Here is a 14,913-nt window from a genome sequence, read left to right on the forward strand (position 1 = left end):
CTTCCTGTGGGAGTGTTGTCCGTGGGACAAGTTAGAGCCCCATAGCTCAGAGCTCCACCCCTGGGGACGCCCACACTCTGGGCTTTTACCAGCACTGAGGGGAGTCTGGACACCACAGGGCTCCACCCTCCTTGACCTTCTGGATTTAACCTCCTCCTAGCCAGCAGGCTGCCACAGGGTGCTGGGTGGGGCAGGCAACAGGGCAGTTTTGGAAGCTGGCAATTACTCACACTCACTTCTTCATTGAGTGGCATAGGGGTGGCCTCCTGGCGTCCCTGAGGCCGGAAGGCAATGAGTCATCAGAATCAGCACTACCCAGTTCCTACCCTGGTATCCAGCTTCTGGGCCCTGGTTGGGTCCATTACTACTCTGGGTCTGGAATGGAGAGAAGCTTGGGGCAGGATCAGACCCAAGAACTTCTCTGGCACAGATAAACACCTTATCGGGATGGGCTAAGCCCTACTCCTGAGTTCTGCTCCTGCTTTATCAAGTTAGTTTGAGTCGGGTTGCGTTCCTAAGGACCTGATGGCCTTGGGCTCTGGGAATCCAGAGTCCCAGGTTTCCTGACATGTTCAGAATGCTGCAGGCCCTCCTGCACTAGCCCCCACAGGCTGTTCCCTGAGTGGAAGAGTCTGGGGCAATACTGATCCACCCTGGGGCAGGAGCTTAGGCACTGAGAACAGAGCAGACCTCAGCAACCCTCTGTAATCTTGCAAGGTAGGGCTTACTCCAGCAAAGCAGCCTAGTTCTAGGCAAGTACGCTGATGAGACCAGTGACCACACTAAGACATGGACTAGTGGGAAGAACCTAGAGTATGTAAAGGCCACGTGTCTGGGAACTGGGAGGGAAGATGGATCACCCTCCATATTCACAGACCAAGCCCTAACTATATCTATAACTGAGCCCTGACTGTATTCACCACAAATCTTTATTACTTTATTAGAGCTAAACAAGCATATCAAGGGTCAGCGCAGAGAAGGGAGGAAGTAGGGCCAGCTCCTGGGCCAGAGATGAACCTAGAAAGGTTTCTGGTGAGGGGAATCTGGGTCACAGGGACCAGGCATTATGGGAACTATGCTTATTGTCTAGGGGAAGTGGTGGGGAGGAAGTCACTGCTCCTGGGTGCCCCAGGAGATGTAGTCTGGCCGTGTGGCTGCATGGTATTCGTCGATGAGTTCCTGCACAACCTCTCTTGAGGTGTCCAGCTCGTCAAAGTTCTCCTTGAAGATGTCCTCCTTGCGGAACTGCTCCAGGAAGGCCTCCCGCTTCCGCAGCTTGTCATATTGCTGGCAGGAACTTTCAAAGAGCTGAAAGAGATAGAAATCTCCAGGATGGAAACCAGTGAGAGATAAGGAGCTGGAATGGAATGGGGCAGAATGATAAGAGTGGCTAGTGGAACAGAGTCGTCAAAGACCAGGAGATTAGGCTCACCGAGGAGATGCTGGTATGGTTGGCCATCATGAGCCCACTGACCCGGTGGGCCGAAGGCAGGTAGGGAGACTTCCTTGACAGGGCCACCTGGATGCTGGCAGGGCCCCAGGGGATGAAGTTGGCCAGCTTGCGTTCCCGGATCCTCTGCAGACTCTTGTGCACCTGGCGGGGAGGGGGTGGACACAGCAGTGGTGGTGGTAGCCTCTCCTCTACCCTGTGGGTTCTGGGGGTGGCACGAAGGGGTCTCACCTACCTGGGTGGGGTCCACCTCCCCCTGGATGATGTTGAGGATGGCGATGTAGCAGTGGTTGGTTTGGCGATCCCGGCCTGTGGACACCATCACGTTCTTGGGCTGCAGCAACCGCCTCATGACATCCAGGACCGTGGTCTTCCTCACGCTGGCCACCTGAGGGGAGAGGAGGCCACAGGGACCAGGCCAGCACTCAGGGCACAGTCAGTGCCTGACCCCACCAGACTCGGGCTAATTGTTCTCCTTGGGAAGTGTCCCGAGATTCAGGTCTACACTGAGCCTCTGCTGTGGGACCAGGAACCTTAGCCATCCCCAGCTCAGCAAGGTCAGCCTCCCCTGACCCCTACCCCTTCCCCGCTGACCCTGGGTGCAGGATCATCAGCAGACCCCACAGAGCCTGAGCCCTGCAGGGAGCCAGAGGCAGAGGGAAGAGGAGAGCAAGTCAGCTTGAAGCTGGACAGTCTGTGCCAGTCCCAGAGCACAGAGCCTCCCTCTGGGGGCAGCAGGGGGAGGGAAAGGATAGGGTGGGGGCTGCTAGGGTTGCTCCTACCGACTGGTCCGTGGTGAGCGGGGTGTAGCCAGTCATGAGGAAGTGGAGTCGAGGAGTGGGAATGAGCGAGGCAATGAGGCCGATGAGGTCGTTGTTCATGTAGCCGGGGTAGCGCAGGGTGGTGGTGCTGGCCGACATGATGGTGGACACCTGGGGACAGCAGTGCCACAGCATGGGCCTTGGCCTGGGGGGTGGGGTGGGGCTCCCTTCCTGAGGTGGCACTCCAACAAGGAGGGGTTCCAGCCCAGCGAGTCCAGGAGTGGGGGCTCACCAGCTGGTTGATCTGGGAGAAGGACGGGTTCTGGATGTGCAGACGGTCTGTGGCGATCCGGTTCAGGGCTGTGTTGTCCAGCACCACCTGGGGGGGGGGGACAGAAGAGGGTCACGGCACCTTTTTGAGGAGAAAGGGGGCAGAGAGATAAGTTATTAGCTTAACCCTCTCTCAACTCCAAAATCAGGAAGTAGATTGTTAACTTAAAAAGGAAAATACTGTCCCTGGGGCATCACAAGACACTTTTCTACCATCCAGTAAACAAATTTCATTATCCTCATGTGCCATGCACTGTGCCTGGCTCTGGAGATACCATGGAGAATTAAACAGTATGGTCTGTCCCTCTCACCAGGTCTATAGAAAAGTATAGTCTGAAATATGCACAAAGGAATTTGACCTTTGAATGGGTGGTCAGGGAAGGTTTGACTAAGAAAGTGACCCTTGGGCTGAGAATTTAAGCATGAGTAGGCATTAAATAGGCTAACTGGGGACATATGTCAAGGAGTGTACACTTTCTTGAGAGCTTTACTGTCTAAAGGGGTCAAGTCCTAAGTTCATAATTTGGGCCCCTGGGTATGGCTTTGATGGTCCTCTGTTCTCTGGGTAGGGGCTTGGGAAAGGCAGGGTGTCCATTTCTCACTGGTTTGAGGAGGTGGACCAAAGCCCTTCCACTCCCTTCTCTGGTGCTCACCACACAGTCTGCGTTCTGAGTCAGCCTCTTGAGTGTGAGCAGGGAGTTGTAGGGCTGGACCACCACATCGCTCATCTCATCCTGGTTGGGAAACACTGAGTATGTCTGCACCAGCTTCTTGGGGTACCTGGGCGTGAAGAAGAGGGAAAGGGGAACGCGACACAGTGAATTGGAAGGACTCCCATCACCACCCATTTTGATCTTCTCTAGAGATAACAGGGCATTCCTTTCCAAGTGCCATGAAACTCTTGGTACAAAAGGGGGGTTAAGGCAGAATTGAGTGTTCAGAGCCCAGGCGCCAGAAAGAATAAAATTAAAGCATCAAAACCACCAAACCCTGTAGTCCCTCCTCTCCCTAAGTAAACCCCCTCGTGGGAGTTACTGTTCCTAAGATGTTCCCTGGATGGCCAGGCTCTGTTCCTACCAATAACTCAAAGCAACAGTGCCAGGCCTTCCAGTCCAAGAGAAAAAAGTGACAAAAAGGAAAGACCTTACCCAGGCAACCAGGGCTAATGCCCTCTCCCCAAACACAGGCTTACCTGTCATTTAGTCGTTCGAGAAGATAGGAGCCTAGGCCAGAACCCGTCCCCCCAGCAATGGAATGACACAGCACAAAGCCCTGCATGGGGAGGGATGGAGAGGCAGTCTCCAGGGATGTGTGGGAGAGGCTTCAGGCTGGTCTCATTCCCCACTCCCAACACACTCAGGTCTCTAGGCTTCTTCTGCGTCCATCCAGGCTGACGCTCCTTAGGAAAGAAGACTCATGCCTAAGGAGCTGATGCTATCCAGATTAGGATCTCTTTGAGGACAAGTACTGTACCTCACTATCTCACATATGATACTCATAAAAATTAGTTTTGAATAGAATTGCCCCCAACACACCACCTGTTTAGGCTACCTCCTGACCTTTCCCTGGCACTTTTCAGCCCTGTTTTTCCTTCAGCAGGACAGTGTCTCACCTCTAAGCTGTCACTTCCATCGGCTTCTCGGTCGATGATGTCAAAAATATCTTCATGGATTTTCTCACCCTGTATAGAGAGACATGGGAGGGAGAGTCAAAATGAAGGTTCTGGGGAGTATCTTTTCAGTACCAAGAACTCTACCCTGGGACACCACTGCCACCCTCAAGCAAAACCTCAGCTGTGACCTTCAACCCTAAAAAGCGACTTTGCAAATGATTTGCAGTTTATATAAACCTCTCCCTGGCTGTCCCTCCTGTCAGGTTATCCCTTTGTCTCTTATTATTGTCAATCTGGTCTGGTCAAATCCCCAGGCTGCCTGAGCCTGCCTTGCCCTGGGGAGGGAACATCAGGGGTTTCTGGGATGGCCACCCAGATACCTGTGAGAATCCACTGGCCCAATTGTTGCCAGCTCCTCCTCCATGCTCTGACAGGTAGATGTTCTCTGGGTTGTAGAGCTTGGCATAGGGGGAGTTGAGGATGGAGTGGATTACCCGTGGCTCGAGGTCCAGCAGCACTGCCCTGGGGATGTAGTGCTCATCGTCTGCCTGTCAAGGGGAGCCCAGGAGGGGAGCCGAGTCAGCAAAGGCCCAGTCCTCCATCCTCCCAACTCTGGCTCCTGTCTGCCCTCCCTCCTCAAGCCAGTCACCCTGGCTCCTCTGCCCAGCGGGCTTCCCAGTACCAGGCCGCTGCCCTTCCCTACAGGCCCCCTGGCCAAGTCGCTAGGGGCACCTGGTAGAAAAAGACGTCCTTGCGGTCAGTGCCCTCGGTGGCGAACTCCTCCACGATGCCCTCGGGGCTGATACCATGCTCGGCGCACAGCTGTTTCCAGAACTCGAACCCAACTGGGGGATGGGGAGAGATGCCTGGGTCTCCTAGTCAGAAGGCCTCAGGAGCCCAGGGTCAGGCTCAGAGGCTGGCACATTCAGAGGCTGGACCCAAGACACCTGGTCTGGGAGCTGTCACAGCCCAGGCGCGGCTCTCCATCTGGGGGCGTGTTCATGCGCAATAGGGCAAGGGGTTCATGGAAGGGAAAGGGGACCTGGAGGATGCCAAGCACTGGGTGGGGCCCGAAGGGGCAGAACTGGAGACTGGAAGGGGCCCGGCGCTCGCTCGCTCGCTCACTCTGGTTGCCGCACTGGCCCAGCTGCAGGGTGATGATCTCCCGGGGCATCGCTCTTCAGACGTGGGCTCGCCAGCCCGCCCCGGCGGGAGTCACGGCGGAGACGAATGCCTGGCAGCCGGGCTCGCAGGACGTGGGGAGCGCGCGCTCTCTCAGTCTTTTGACTCGGGGAGTCGGTCTGCGCGTGTGCAGTGCGGGCCTCCCTGCTGCTGCCGGACTGGGGAGCCCAACCTGGACATCATTTCCCCCACAACACTTACAGCTGGGAATTCGGCACAGGCGCAGTGCGAGGCCACGCCCCCTTCTGCCCCCCCCAGCTCCGCGCCTGCGCAGTGAGACTAGTTGGGGCTGCGGGGGTAGGGACCCGGGTGTGGGGGCGGGGAGGGGCGGTCCAGGTGTACCTGGCAGCTGGGCGTTGCAAGTAGGTGAGCGGGTTGGTGGCTTTTTTGGACAAAGGGGCTGACTTTAAGCCAGTCTTTTTTTCAATTTTCAATTTCTATTTTTAAATTAAGTATACTTAAAATAAAATTTATCATTTTAATAGTTTTTCTTTGTACAGTGGTGTGGCGTAGTGTACATTCACACTGTTCCGTCACCATCACTGTCATTCATCCTCAGAACTTTCTCACCTTTGCAAACTGAAACCCTGTACCATTAAAATAGTAACTCTCCATTCTCATCCCCATCAACATCCTACTTTCTATCTCTATGATTTGGACCAGGCATCTTATATAAGTGGGAATTATATAGTATTTGTCCTTTTGTGTTTAACTTATTTAGCATAATGTCCTCAAGTAACTTCATGTTGTAGTATGTGTCAGAATTTCATTCCTTTTTAAGGATGTATAATATTCCATTATATGTATATGCCACATTTTGTGTTTATCCATTCATCTGTAGATGGACCCTGGGGTTGCCTCCACCTATTGACTTTTGTGAATAATTCTGCCCTGAACATGATTGTACAAAGAAGTTTGAGTCTCTGCTTTTAGTTATTCGTTATTCTCTGTATTCACCCAGAAGCAGAATTGCTGGATCATATGGTAACTCTATGTTTAATTTTTTGAGGAATTGCTGCACCATTTTCTATAGTGGCAGCACTATTTTACATTCCCACCAGCAATGCACAAGGGTTCCAATTTCTCCACATTCTCACCAACATTTGTTTCTATTTATTTATTTATTTATTTATTTATTTATTTATTTATTTTATAATAGCCATCTTAATGAGTGTGAAGTGGTATTCTCTTTTTTTTTTTGAAGTGGTATTCTCATTGTGGTTTCTATTTTATTTTGTTAAATTCATTTAAAGATTATTTGAGAGATAGAGCAGGGCAGGGAGGTGCAGAGGGAGAGGGGGAGAGAATCTCAAGCAGACTCCTTTTTGTTTATTTTAAGATTTTATTTATTTATTCATGAGAGACAGAGAGAGAGAGGCAGAGACATAGGCAGAGGGAGAAGCAGGCTCCCTGCAAGAAACCCAATGTGGGACTCCATCTGGACCCCGAGATCACGCCCTGAGCTGAAGGTAGACACTCAACTGCTGAGCCACCCTGGTGTCCCTCTAGCAGACTCCTTGATGAGCGTGGAGCCCAAAACAGGACTCAATCCCAGGGCTTGATCCCATGATCCTGAGATCATGAGCTGAGCCAAAATCAAGAGTCTGATGCTTAACTGACTGAACCACCCAGACGCCCCTCTGTTTTATTTTAAATTACTGAAAAATTTAAATATACAAGAATGATTTTTTATTATATGGTTTTTGTTTTGAAATTTTATGTAAATGGTATCAGTATACTATTGTAACCTGCTTTTTTTTATCCGACATTAGATTTTTGTGATTTAGCAATGTTGACACATATAGATTTATTTCATTGTTTTTAACTGCTTTATAGTATTTCATTGGATGAATAAAATTGTATACTCTATTCCCACATAGAGGTGATTAGATCATTTGTAGTTATCCCCTGTTACATAGAAGGAATACAGGATTGGTCACTTCTGAACATGAAGGAAAAGATCTCTACCACTGGCATGTGCATCTTCTTTAGAAGGCTTACAAACTTTAGAAGTTTTCACGTATTTTTTCCTAGATGGTTGTACCATTTACACTTATCAGCAAAGGAGTTTCCATTTCCTTATGCCCACATCCACACTTGGTTTATCAGATCTTAATTTTTGTCCATCCCATAGATGCCCAATGAGATCTCATGATTGTAATTTCCATAACAATCTCATCACATTACAAGGGAGGTTGATTTGATTTGTTGTGGTTGTTAGAGTCTTCAGAATTGCCTGTTCATATCTTTTGTCCATTTTCCTATTAGGCTATTTCTTTTAAACATAAGATATCTACGAATTTTTTTCTTGGTTGTATGGGTTACCAATATCGCCACTTGCTCTATGGCTTGTCTTTATATTTTGCATACAGGGTCTTTTGAGATAGAGAAGATTTTTATGCAGATAGTTATTCTTTCCCTTTCTGTTTTTTTGTTTGTTTGCTTTGTTTTTTAAACCTTTTTTTTAAGATTTTATTTATTTATTTATGATAGACACACAGAGAGAGAGAGAGACAGAGACAGAGACAGACAGAGACACAGGCAGAGGGAGAAGCAGGCTCCATGCACGGGGAGCCCGACGTGAGACTCGATCCCGGGTCTCCAGGATCGCGCCCTGGGCCAAAGGCAGGTGCTAAACCGCTGCACCACCCAGGGATCCCTCCCTTTCTGTTTTGTATATTTTATACCTTGTTAAAGAAATCGGGATCCCTGGGTGGCGCAGCGGTTTAGCACCTGCCTTTGGCCCAGGGCGCGATCCTGGAGACCCGGGATCGAATCCCACGTCGGGCTCCCGGTGCATGGAGCCTGCTTCTCCCTCTGCCTGTGTCTCTGCCTCTCTCTCTCTCTCTGTGACTATCATAAAAAAAAAAAAAAAGAAAGAAATCATCCCCTTTCCCAGTATCATAAATCTGTCCTTTTATGTTTTTTTTTTTTTTTTCAAATGCCCCATAGTTGTTTTGCTTGTTCCTTGTGTTGTGTACTGACTTGTTATGATTTCAAATCCACGATTTGAAAACTAGTTTGGACAAAGTTGTTTGTGGTTCGAACTTGTTTTCATGAAATTGTTTTGAAGTTGGATATTAGAACTTTCTTATCGAACTCTAGCACCTGGAGTGGAGAGGACCAGTACGTCATCGACACCATGGTAACAGCTTGCTGTGGGGCCCATCACATGGTGGACTATTAAACTTTAAAAACCTCATGGGGCACCTGAGTGGCTCAGTGGTTGAGCGTCTGCCTTTGGCTCTGGTCGGATCCTGGGGTCCTGGGATCAAGTCCCTCATCAGGCTCCTCACAGGGAGCTTGCTTCTCCCTCTGCCTATGTCTCTGCTTCTCTCTCTGTGTCTCTCATGAATAAATAAATAGAATCTTTTTTAAAAATTAATTAATTAATTAATTAAAAAAGAAATAAAAACCATGAGGTATGACCAGCCACTCAAAAGTATTTGGCCTGGATAGGGCTACTCTTTGCTGATATAAATAGTTCTCTGGAGATCTTGAGACACTTATTCTTGCTGTTGCCAGGCTCCCTTGGTCAGCAGTGGTGTTAAAACACATAGCAGACTCAGAAAGAGAAGGGACACTGCTTCTGCCTTAGTGAGGCTACTTCTCCTAGGTAGTGATGGTGCAAGCTGCATAGCAGCCGCTGCAGTAATAATCTTCAGAGCAGCTAGTTGCCTGCCAACACTGGCACTGTCTTCCACTAGCTACGTGCCCCAGCAGTGAGTGACCTACCGAAGCAGGCAGCTGATACCCAGATTTTATTTATTTTTTATTTTTTTAAAAAGATTTTATTTATTTATTCATGAGAGACAGACAGAGGGAGAGAGAGAGAGAGGCAGAGACATAGGCAGAGGGAGAAGCAGGCTCCATGCAGGGAGCCCGACATGGGACTCATCCTGGGACTCCAGGATCACGCCCCTGGCCGAAGGTGGCGCTAAACTGCTGAGCCACCCGGGCTGCCCTGATACCCAGATTTTATTTTATTTTATTTTTTATTTATTTATTTTTTTTAGGATACCCAGATTTTAGTTGGAAGGACTGACAGTATCAAGAACCAACTCAGAAAGATATATCCCAATTACTATTGGACTTTATTTCTTTCATCTTCCCTTTGCCTGAGCAATAATGTAATTAATCACTCATTGGTTTGGAATATGTTATTTCTTTTTTGGTGTATTAAGAGACATTATCTTGTATGCTATTGGCTTGTGAAATATTATCATTATAAATTATAATTCTTACAGTGAACCTGTGTTAAAGAAATGATTGGCAAAGACAAACTCAGTCTCTGAGCATAGTTTGTCCTGAGCAAAACACCCTGTAGTTCTTTAGTTCTTCTGGAACTTATTTGGAGGCCTACTGTAGCATAGAGATCCACTTTATCTTTTCCATATGGATGGCCAATGGTCCCCAAGCCAACTGCTGAAGAGTGGGTGCAGTCTCCCCACCCCTAGAACATTCTAGTCTCCACTCTGATGTGGGCTGGCTTCTAGCTGCTCTTCTGCCCCATTGGGCTGTCTGTCTGTCCCTGTCTGGTGAGCTTTCTCTGGGAGCTAGTGCAGAGGCACTGGCAAAGACACCACTGCCAGGAATCATGCTCAGACGAAGTTTTTTGTTTTCTTTTCTCTCTCACTTTCTCTTTTTTTATGAGAACTCGGCCACTCTCCAGCCCTGGCCGCCAAGAATCCTCTGGGCTTCTTTAGAAAACTCTGGCTTGCCCCAGGCCTGTCCCCTCTGAGGCCTCTGCTCTGTTTCCCTCCCCTCACCCCACTCCAGCCTCCCAGCCCACTTCCTCTACTTGGGCCAGGCTGCTGGGGGTGTCCCCCAGAAGGACGGGCAGCCTCACCCTTTCAGGAAGGGTCTGAGTGCTCCCTTGGAAGTCTGAGCTCCTCCTTGGGGCTCCCTTCCCCTGACAGAACTGCTCCTAAGGGCTGACTGTCTTCAGAGGCTCTGCTAGGCTCCACTCTAAGTGCCCAGGTGAAGAGGAAGGCTCTCATCTCTAAGATGAGAGTAAACTTGCCAAGCCTGCCCTCCTTCTGAGTCTGGAACAGCTGTCTGTTCCTTTAAAATAATACGCTGTAAGCAGTTTATGAACACTTGTGAGATGAGGGAGTTTAATTTCAACATTTTCTTATGATTAGTAACAATGCCTTGCTCCTCCTTCTAGCTTCTCTAAAGTGGGAAAACTTCCTTCAAATCCTAGTTTATAGGCAAACAGGTTAGAATGTGTGACTTGATCTGAGTTGGAGAAATTGTGAGGTGGGTTTTCTCGAAGAAGTCATCTCTGACCAGCCAGAGGCTCCTCCTCACCCTTGGAAATGGGTTGGAGACACACCTACATAGAGAACTGAATGTAAATCCTCCCAGTTATCAGTGGATTATACTTTCCATTTCTGCTGAGAACTGACCCATCCATGTTGATTCAATGAGATAACACATGAGCATCTAGCATAGTGCCAGACTCATAGAAAACATTCAACATACACCAGCCACTGTTGTGATTATCCCTACACAGTCAAATCTGAGGTAAAACTAGGCTGTTGCTACAGATGAAAGATCTTATTCAGGGTAAAAGCAAAATGAGTGGTGGCTTTGAATAAATTTCAAAAAATTTAAAACCTAATTATTTATCACAGCCCTACAGATACCTTTTCAGATCTCACTTCTATTGAGATTGAGCAAAAGGGCCAGCTTCATGGTCTTTCTCATGGGTTTCAGATCCAGAGTCTCAATGTCATCACCCATGGCTTGATTATGGAGTGCTGAGTTCAATTTGCTTGGCTCCATGTTCTCTGATCCAGGCTACGATAATATAGCGGGATGTGGCATTCCTTTGTCTGAGGCTTTGGCTTGCCTCTGATAATAAATGCAGCATTTGTAAACTAACAAGTTTGTTATATGTCCTAAGCCTCTATTTGAGATTCGAGGTTGGGTAAAACATTATTTTGGCTGTATCTTCATTTCTGGCCTTTCTTGGACACTTGGCCTACAGGAGCACAGGTGTGTTGGGGGAGGGAGGTAAAGAGGCAGAGGTATGAGGTGTGGAAAGGTGCGATATGAGGTGTTAGGGGTTGGGGGGAAGAAAGCTAGTTAGAGCAGCTTCAGTTTATGAGACTGGGATCCTTTTTTTTTTTTTTTTTTTTTTTTTTTGAGACTGGGATCCTATGACCCCAGGGGGGTTAGCCTTTTTTTTTAAATTAAATTAAATTAAATTTTATTTATTTATTTGACACAGAGAGAGTACACAAGCAGGGGTAGCAGTAGGAAGAGGGAGAAGCAGGCTCCCCACTGAGCAGGGAGCCTGATGCATGGGACCCAGGACTCTGGGATCATGACCTGAGCCCAAGGCAGATGCTTAATCAACTGAGCCACCCAGGCACCCCTGGGGTAGAGTTTCTTAATAAAAAAGAAAAAAGGGGGAAGCTTTGCAGTTCACACTGGGCCGGAGTTACTCCCGTCATGAGGGACGGACTATAGCTGGGTCAGCGGCGAGCGGCCTGCAGCATTGGCTTGTGGTCGCAATGACAATCCGAAACCTTTTCTGAATGGATTAACAGGAAAGCCAGTAACGGTGAAACTGAAGTGGGGAATGGAGTACAAAGGCTACCTTGTGTCTGTAGATGGCTATATGAACATGCAGCTTGCAAACACAGAAGAATACATAGATGGAGCGTTGTCTGGACATTTGGGTGAAGTTTTAATAAGGTGTCATAATGTCCTTTATATCAGGGGTGTGAAGAAGAGTAAGAAGATGGGGAAGTGAGAGAATAGCATCTTTTGTGGGGAATGTTTTTTATATATATTTCTAGACAATAAACATTTCTTTTCAACTTGAAAAAAAAAAGGAAGAAGGAGGAGGAGGAGAAGAAGGAGAAGAAGAAGAAAACAAATAGTAAAAAAATAGGTAAAAGGAATAAATGGTTCTTGATAAATAAAAAACGTAAAATGATAGTCTCACTAGTAATCAGAAAAATACAAATTTAAGGCAAACTATTAGATAAAATTTAAGGATATCTAGTGTTGATGAGGGTTCTGAGAAATGAGTGCTTTTATACAGTATTTTTATACACCACGGAAGGAAGTTTAAATGAATACATTCTGGAGGATAAACTAGCAGTTCTCTGGATATGTAAAATCACATAACCTTTGACCAAGCAATTATGCTTCCAGGAATCACCTGGGTCCCTGATAACTAGCGACATGTGTTATGCACCAAGATGTATATATAGGGATGTGTGCTTCAGCAGTGTTTATAATGCTGAAAAGCAACCTTGCTGTCCATGTGTCCATCCATAGAGGTGTGTTCAAATAAACTTACATTATCCCTGTTAAGGAACACGAAAGAGCCATTTTTAATAATATAAGGTAGAGACGTCTATCATCAGGATGAAAGGTGGCCAACACATTGTAGGTGACAAAAATAAGTTTTGTCAAAAAACAAAAGTTTTTTTTTAAGTGCACATGGAGGAAAAAAAGGTGAGTGTGTGTGCACATGTGTTGAGGGGGGCTGATGGTGTGGAAGAAGCAGTACATGTGCAGGCTGGATGTGAGAGATAGTATGTTGAATTTAGGGTGAAGGAGGAAAGTATCAGATAGTGACTGGAGAAGTCAGCCAAGACCCAACCTGGATGTGCCTTGCAAAACAGGAAGTTGCTGAAGGTTGCTGAACTGGGCTGGAGAAAGATCCCTCCAGCATCAATAACACAGGTATGGAGGAGTAAAGCAAGGGACAAGGTTACCAGCCAGGCCTGAAATGAGCAGGGCCCTGCCCAAGTTTGGAGAGGAGGAGACCAGGGATGCCTGGGTGGCTCAGTGGTTGAGCGCCTCCCTTCTGCCCGGGGCATGTTCCTGGAGACCCAGTATTGAGTCCCACATCAGGCTCCCTGCATGGAGCCTGCTTCTCCCTCTGCCTGTGTCTCTGCCTCTCTCTCTCTCTCTCTCTCTCTCTCTCATGAACAAATAAATAAAATCTTAAAAAGAGAGAGAGAAGGGGACCGATTCAAGAGACACTGAGGGGGGAGGATCTCTAGGAGTTTCAAGATGACTGATTATGTAATGGGGGTAAGGGAGAGGAAGGAGTGTGAGCGGACAGGTCTCAATCATTGGGTGATTACTGAGACCCAGAGAAGTCAAGAGGAGTGTGGATGCAGGTTGAGTTTGAGAGGCCTGGGAAATATCCAAATGGAGCTAGGGGACCATAGGTGACAGAATTCTCAGGCCTAGAACTAAATGGCAAGCTCTAAGATGGAGAGTGAGCTGTACCTAAGTGGCAGTTAAGGCCATAGGTGTGAATAGGGTCACTCAGAGAAAATTCGTGGAATGGGATGGTCCTAGGCTGGAAGAGGACTGGAATAGAACCTAATAGAATAGAAAGCATGCATTGCAAAGACAAAATGAAGGAGCAATCAAAAGCAGAAGAAAAACCAGTGTGTATCAGTGAGGTTGGGTTGCCTACTCACTTCTGGCAGAGCCCTGATTTTGTTCTGCATTCCACTCTTCTTCCAAGTGGTTTGGCAATAAATCCTGATTAATCCAAGCCAATTATGGTCATCACAGTTTCCTTGCCAAGGACTGATTTAGGAAGGGACATATGATGCAATTCAGGTCAATGGGGATGTGAGGAAAGGCTCTTGGGGGCTCCTGGGAAAGGTCTCTTCCCTGATTAGAAAAAGACATACAGGAAGAGACACACTCTGTTCTTCAGCTGCGTGTTGTCATGTCTGAATATGGCACCTGGAACTGCTACAGTCGGTTTTTAATGTGTAGAGGAGGGCATCTTGAGGATAAGCCATCGTATTGAGGGTGCTAGAGCAGAAAGATGAAAGGCACCTGGGTCCCAGATGACATTGCTAAGCCATGAAATTAATCAATCCTGGAGCAGCACCATAGCTGGACTTCTTAAAATGTAGGATTTATTTTAGGGCACCTGGGTGGCTCAGCCAGTTAAACATCAGACTCTTGATTTCAGCTCAGGTCATAATCTCAGCGTCGTGAGGTCAAGCCCCACATGGAACCCTCATGGAGCCCTCATGGAGCCCCACATTGGGCTCTATGCTCAGCACAAAATCTGCTTGGGATTCTTTTCCTCTTCCTCTCCCTCCCTTCTCCTTACCTTCTCCCTCTCCCTCCACTCCTCCTCCTGCTCACAGGAACATGATCTCTCTCTCTCTTTCTAAAATAAATAAATAGGGGATCCTTGGGTGGCGCAGCGGTTTGGCGCCTGCCTTTGGCCCAGGGCGCCATCCTGGAGACCCGGGATCGAATCCCACGTCAGGCTCCCAGTGCATGGAGCCTGTGTCTCTGCCTCTCTCTCTCTCTATCTCTCTCTGTGTGTGTGACTATCATAAATAAATAAAAATTTAAAAAATAAAATAAATAAATAGATTAATTAATTTTAACGTAGGATATGTTTTTCCTTATGGTTTAAACTATTTATAAAATCTTAAAAAAAAAAAAAAGGATACCAAGAATAAAAGAAAGGGGTAGGCAGCCTGGGTGGCTCAGCAGTTTAGCACTGCCGTCAGTCCAGGGCCTGATCCTAGAGACCTGGGATCGAGTCCCACGTCAGGCTCCCT

At 47.7% G+C, this 14,913-nt stretch overlaps 2 protein-coding genes across 3 annotated transcripts; one reads left to right on the forward strand and one right to left on the reverse strand.

The window, feature by feature from the left end:
• Window positions 1-911: 911 nt before the first annotated feature.
• On the reverse strand, window positions 912-5,573 carry LOC100856176 (tubulin gamma-2 chain). 2 transcript variants are annotated; one of them, XM_038547259.1, is made up of 11 exons: window positions 5,279-5,573; window positions 4,886-4,998; window positions 4,534-4,701; window positions 4,154-4,222; window positions 3,734-3,813; window positions 3,195-3,321; window positions 2,504-2,590; window positions 2,233-2,382; window positions 1,686-1,838; window positions 1,433-1,594; window positions 912-1,325 (listed from the first exon to the last, which is right to left on the reverse strand). In XM_038547259.1, exons 1-11 carry the CDS (start codon window positions 5,325-5,327, stop codon window positions 1,080-1,082), a joined length of 1,404 nt encoding a protein of 467 aa, XP_038403187.1. In that variant the 5' UTR covers window positions 5,328-5,573; the 3' UTR covers window positions 912-1,079. The 2 variants fall into 2 exon arrangements, with proteins under 2 accessions (XP_038403187.1, XP_038403188.1); XM_038547260.1 differs by having other exon boundaries at window positions 912-1,308; window positions 5,279-5,571.
• A 2,904-nt stretch (window positions 5,574-8,477) lies between these two features.
• LOC100683542 (small nuclear ribonucleoprotein F-like) lies at window positions 8,478-12,109 on the forward strand. The gene is given in 3 exon segments (XM_038546019.1): window positions 8,478-8,493; window positions 11,803-12,069; window positions 12,072-12,109. Coding segments are annotated over 3 exon segments (321 nt in total).
• Window positions 12,110-14,913: the final 2,804 nt, after the last annotated feature.

The sequence above is a fragment of the Canis lupus genome, chromosome 9 (assembly GCF_011100685.1).
Source record: "Canis lupus familiaris isolate Mischka breed German Shepherd chromosome 9, alternate assembly UU_Cfam_GSD_1.0, whole genome shotgun sequence".
In the NCBI taxonomy this organism is placed as follows: Eukaryota; Metazoa; Chordata; class Mammalia; order Carnivora; family Canidae; genus Canis; species Canis lupus.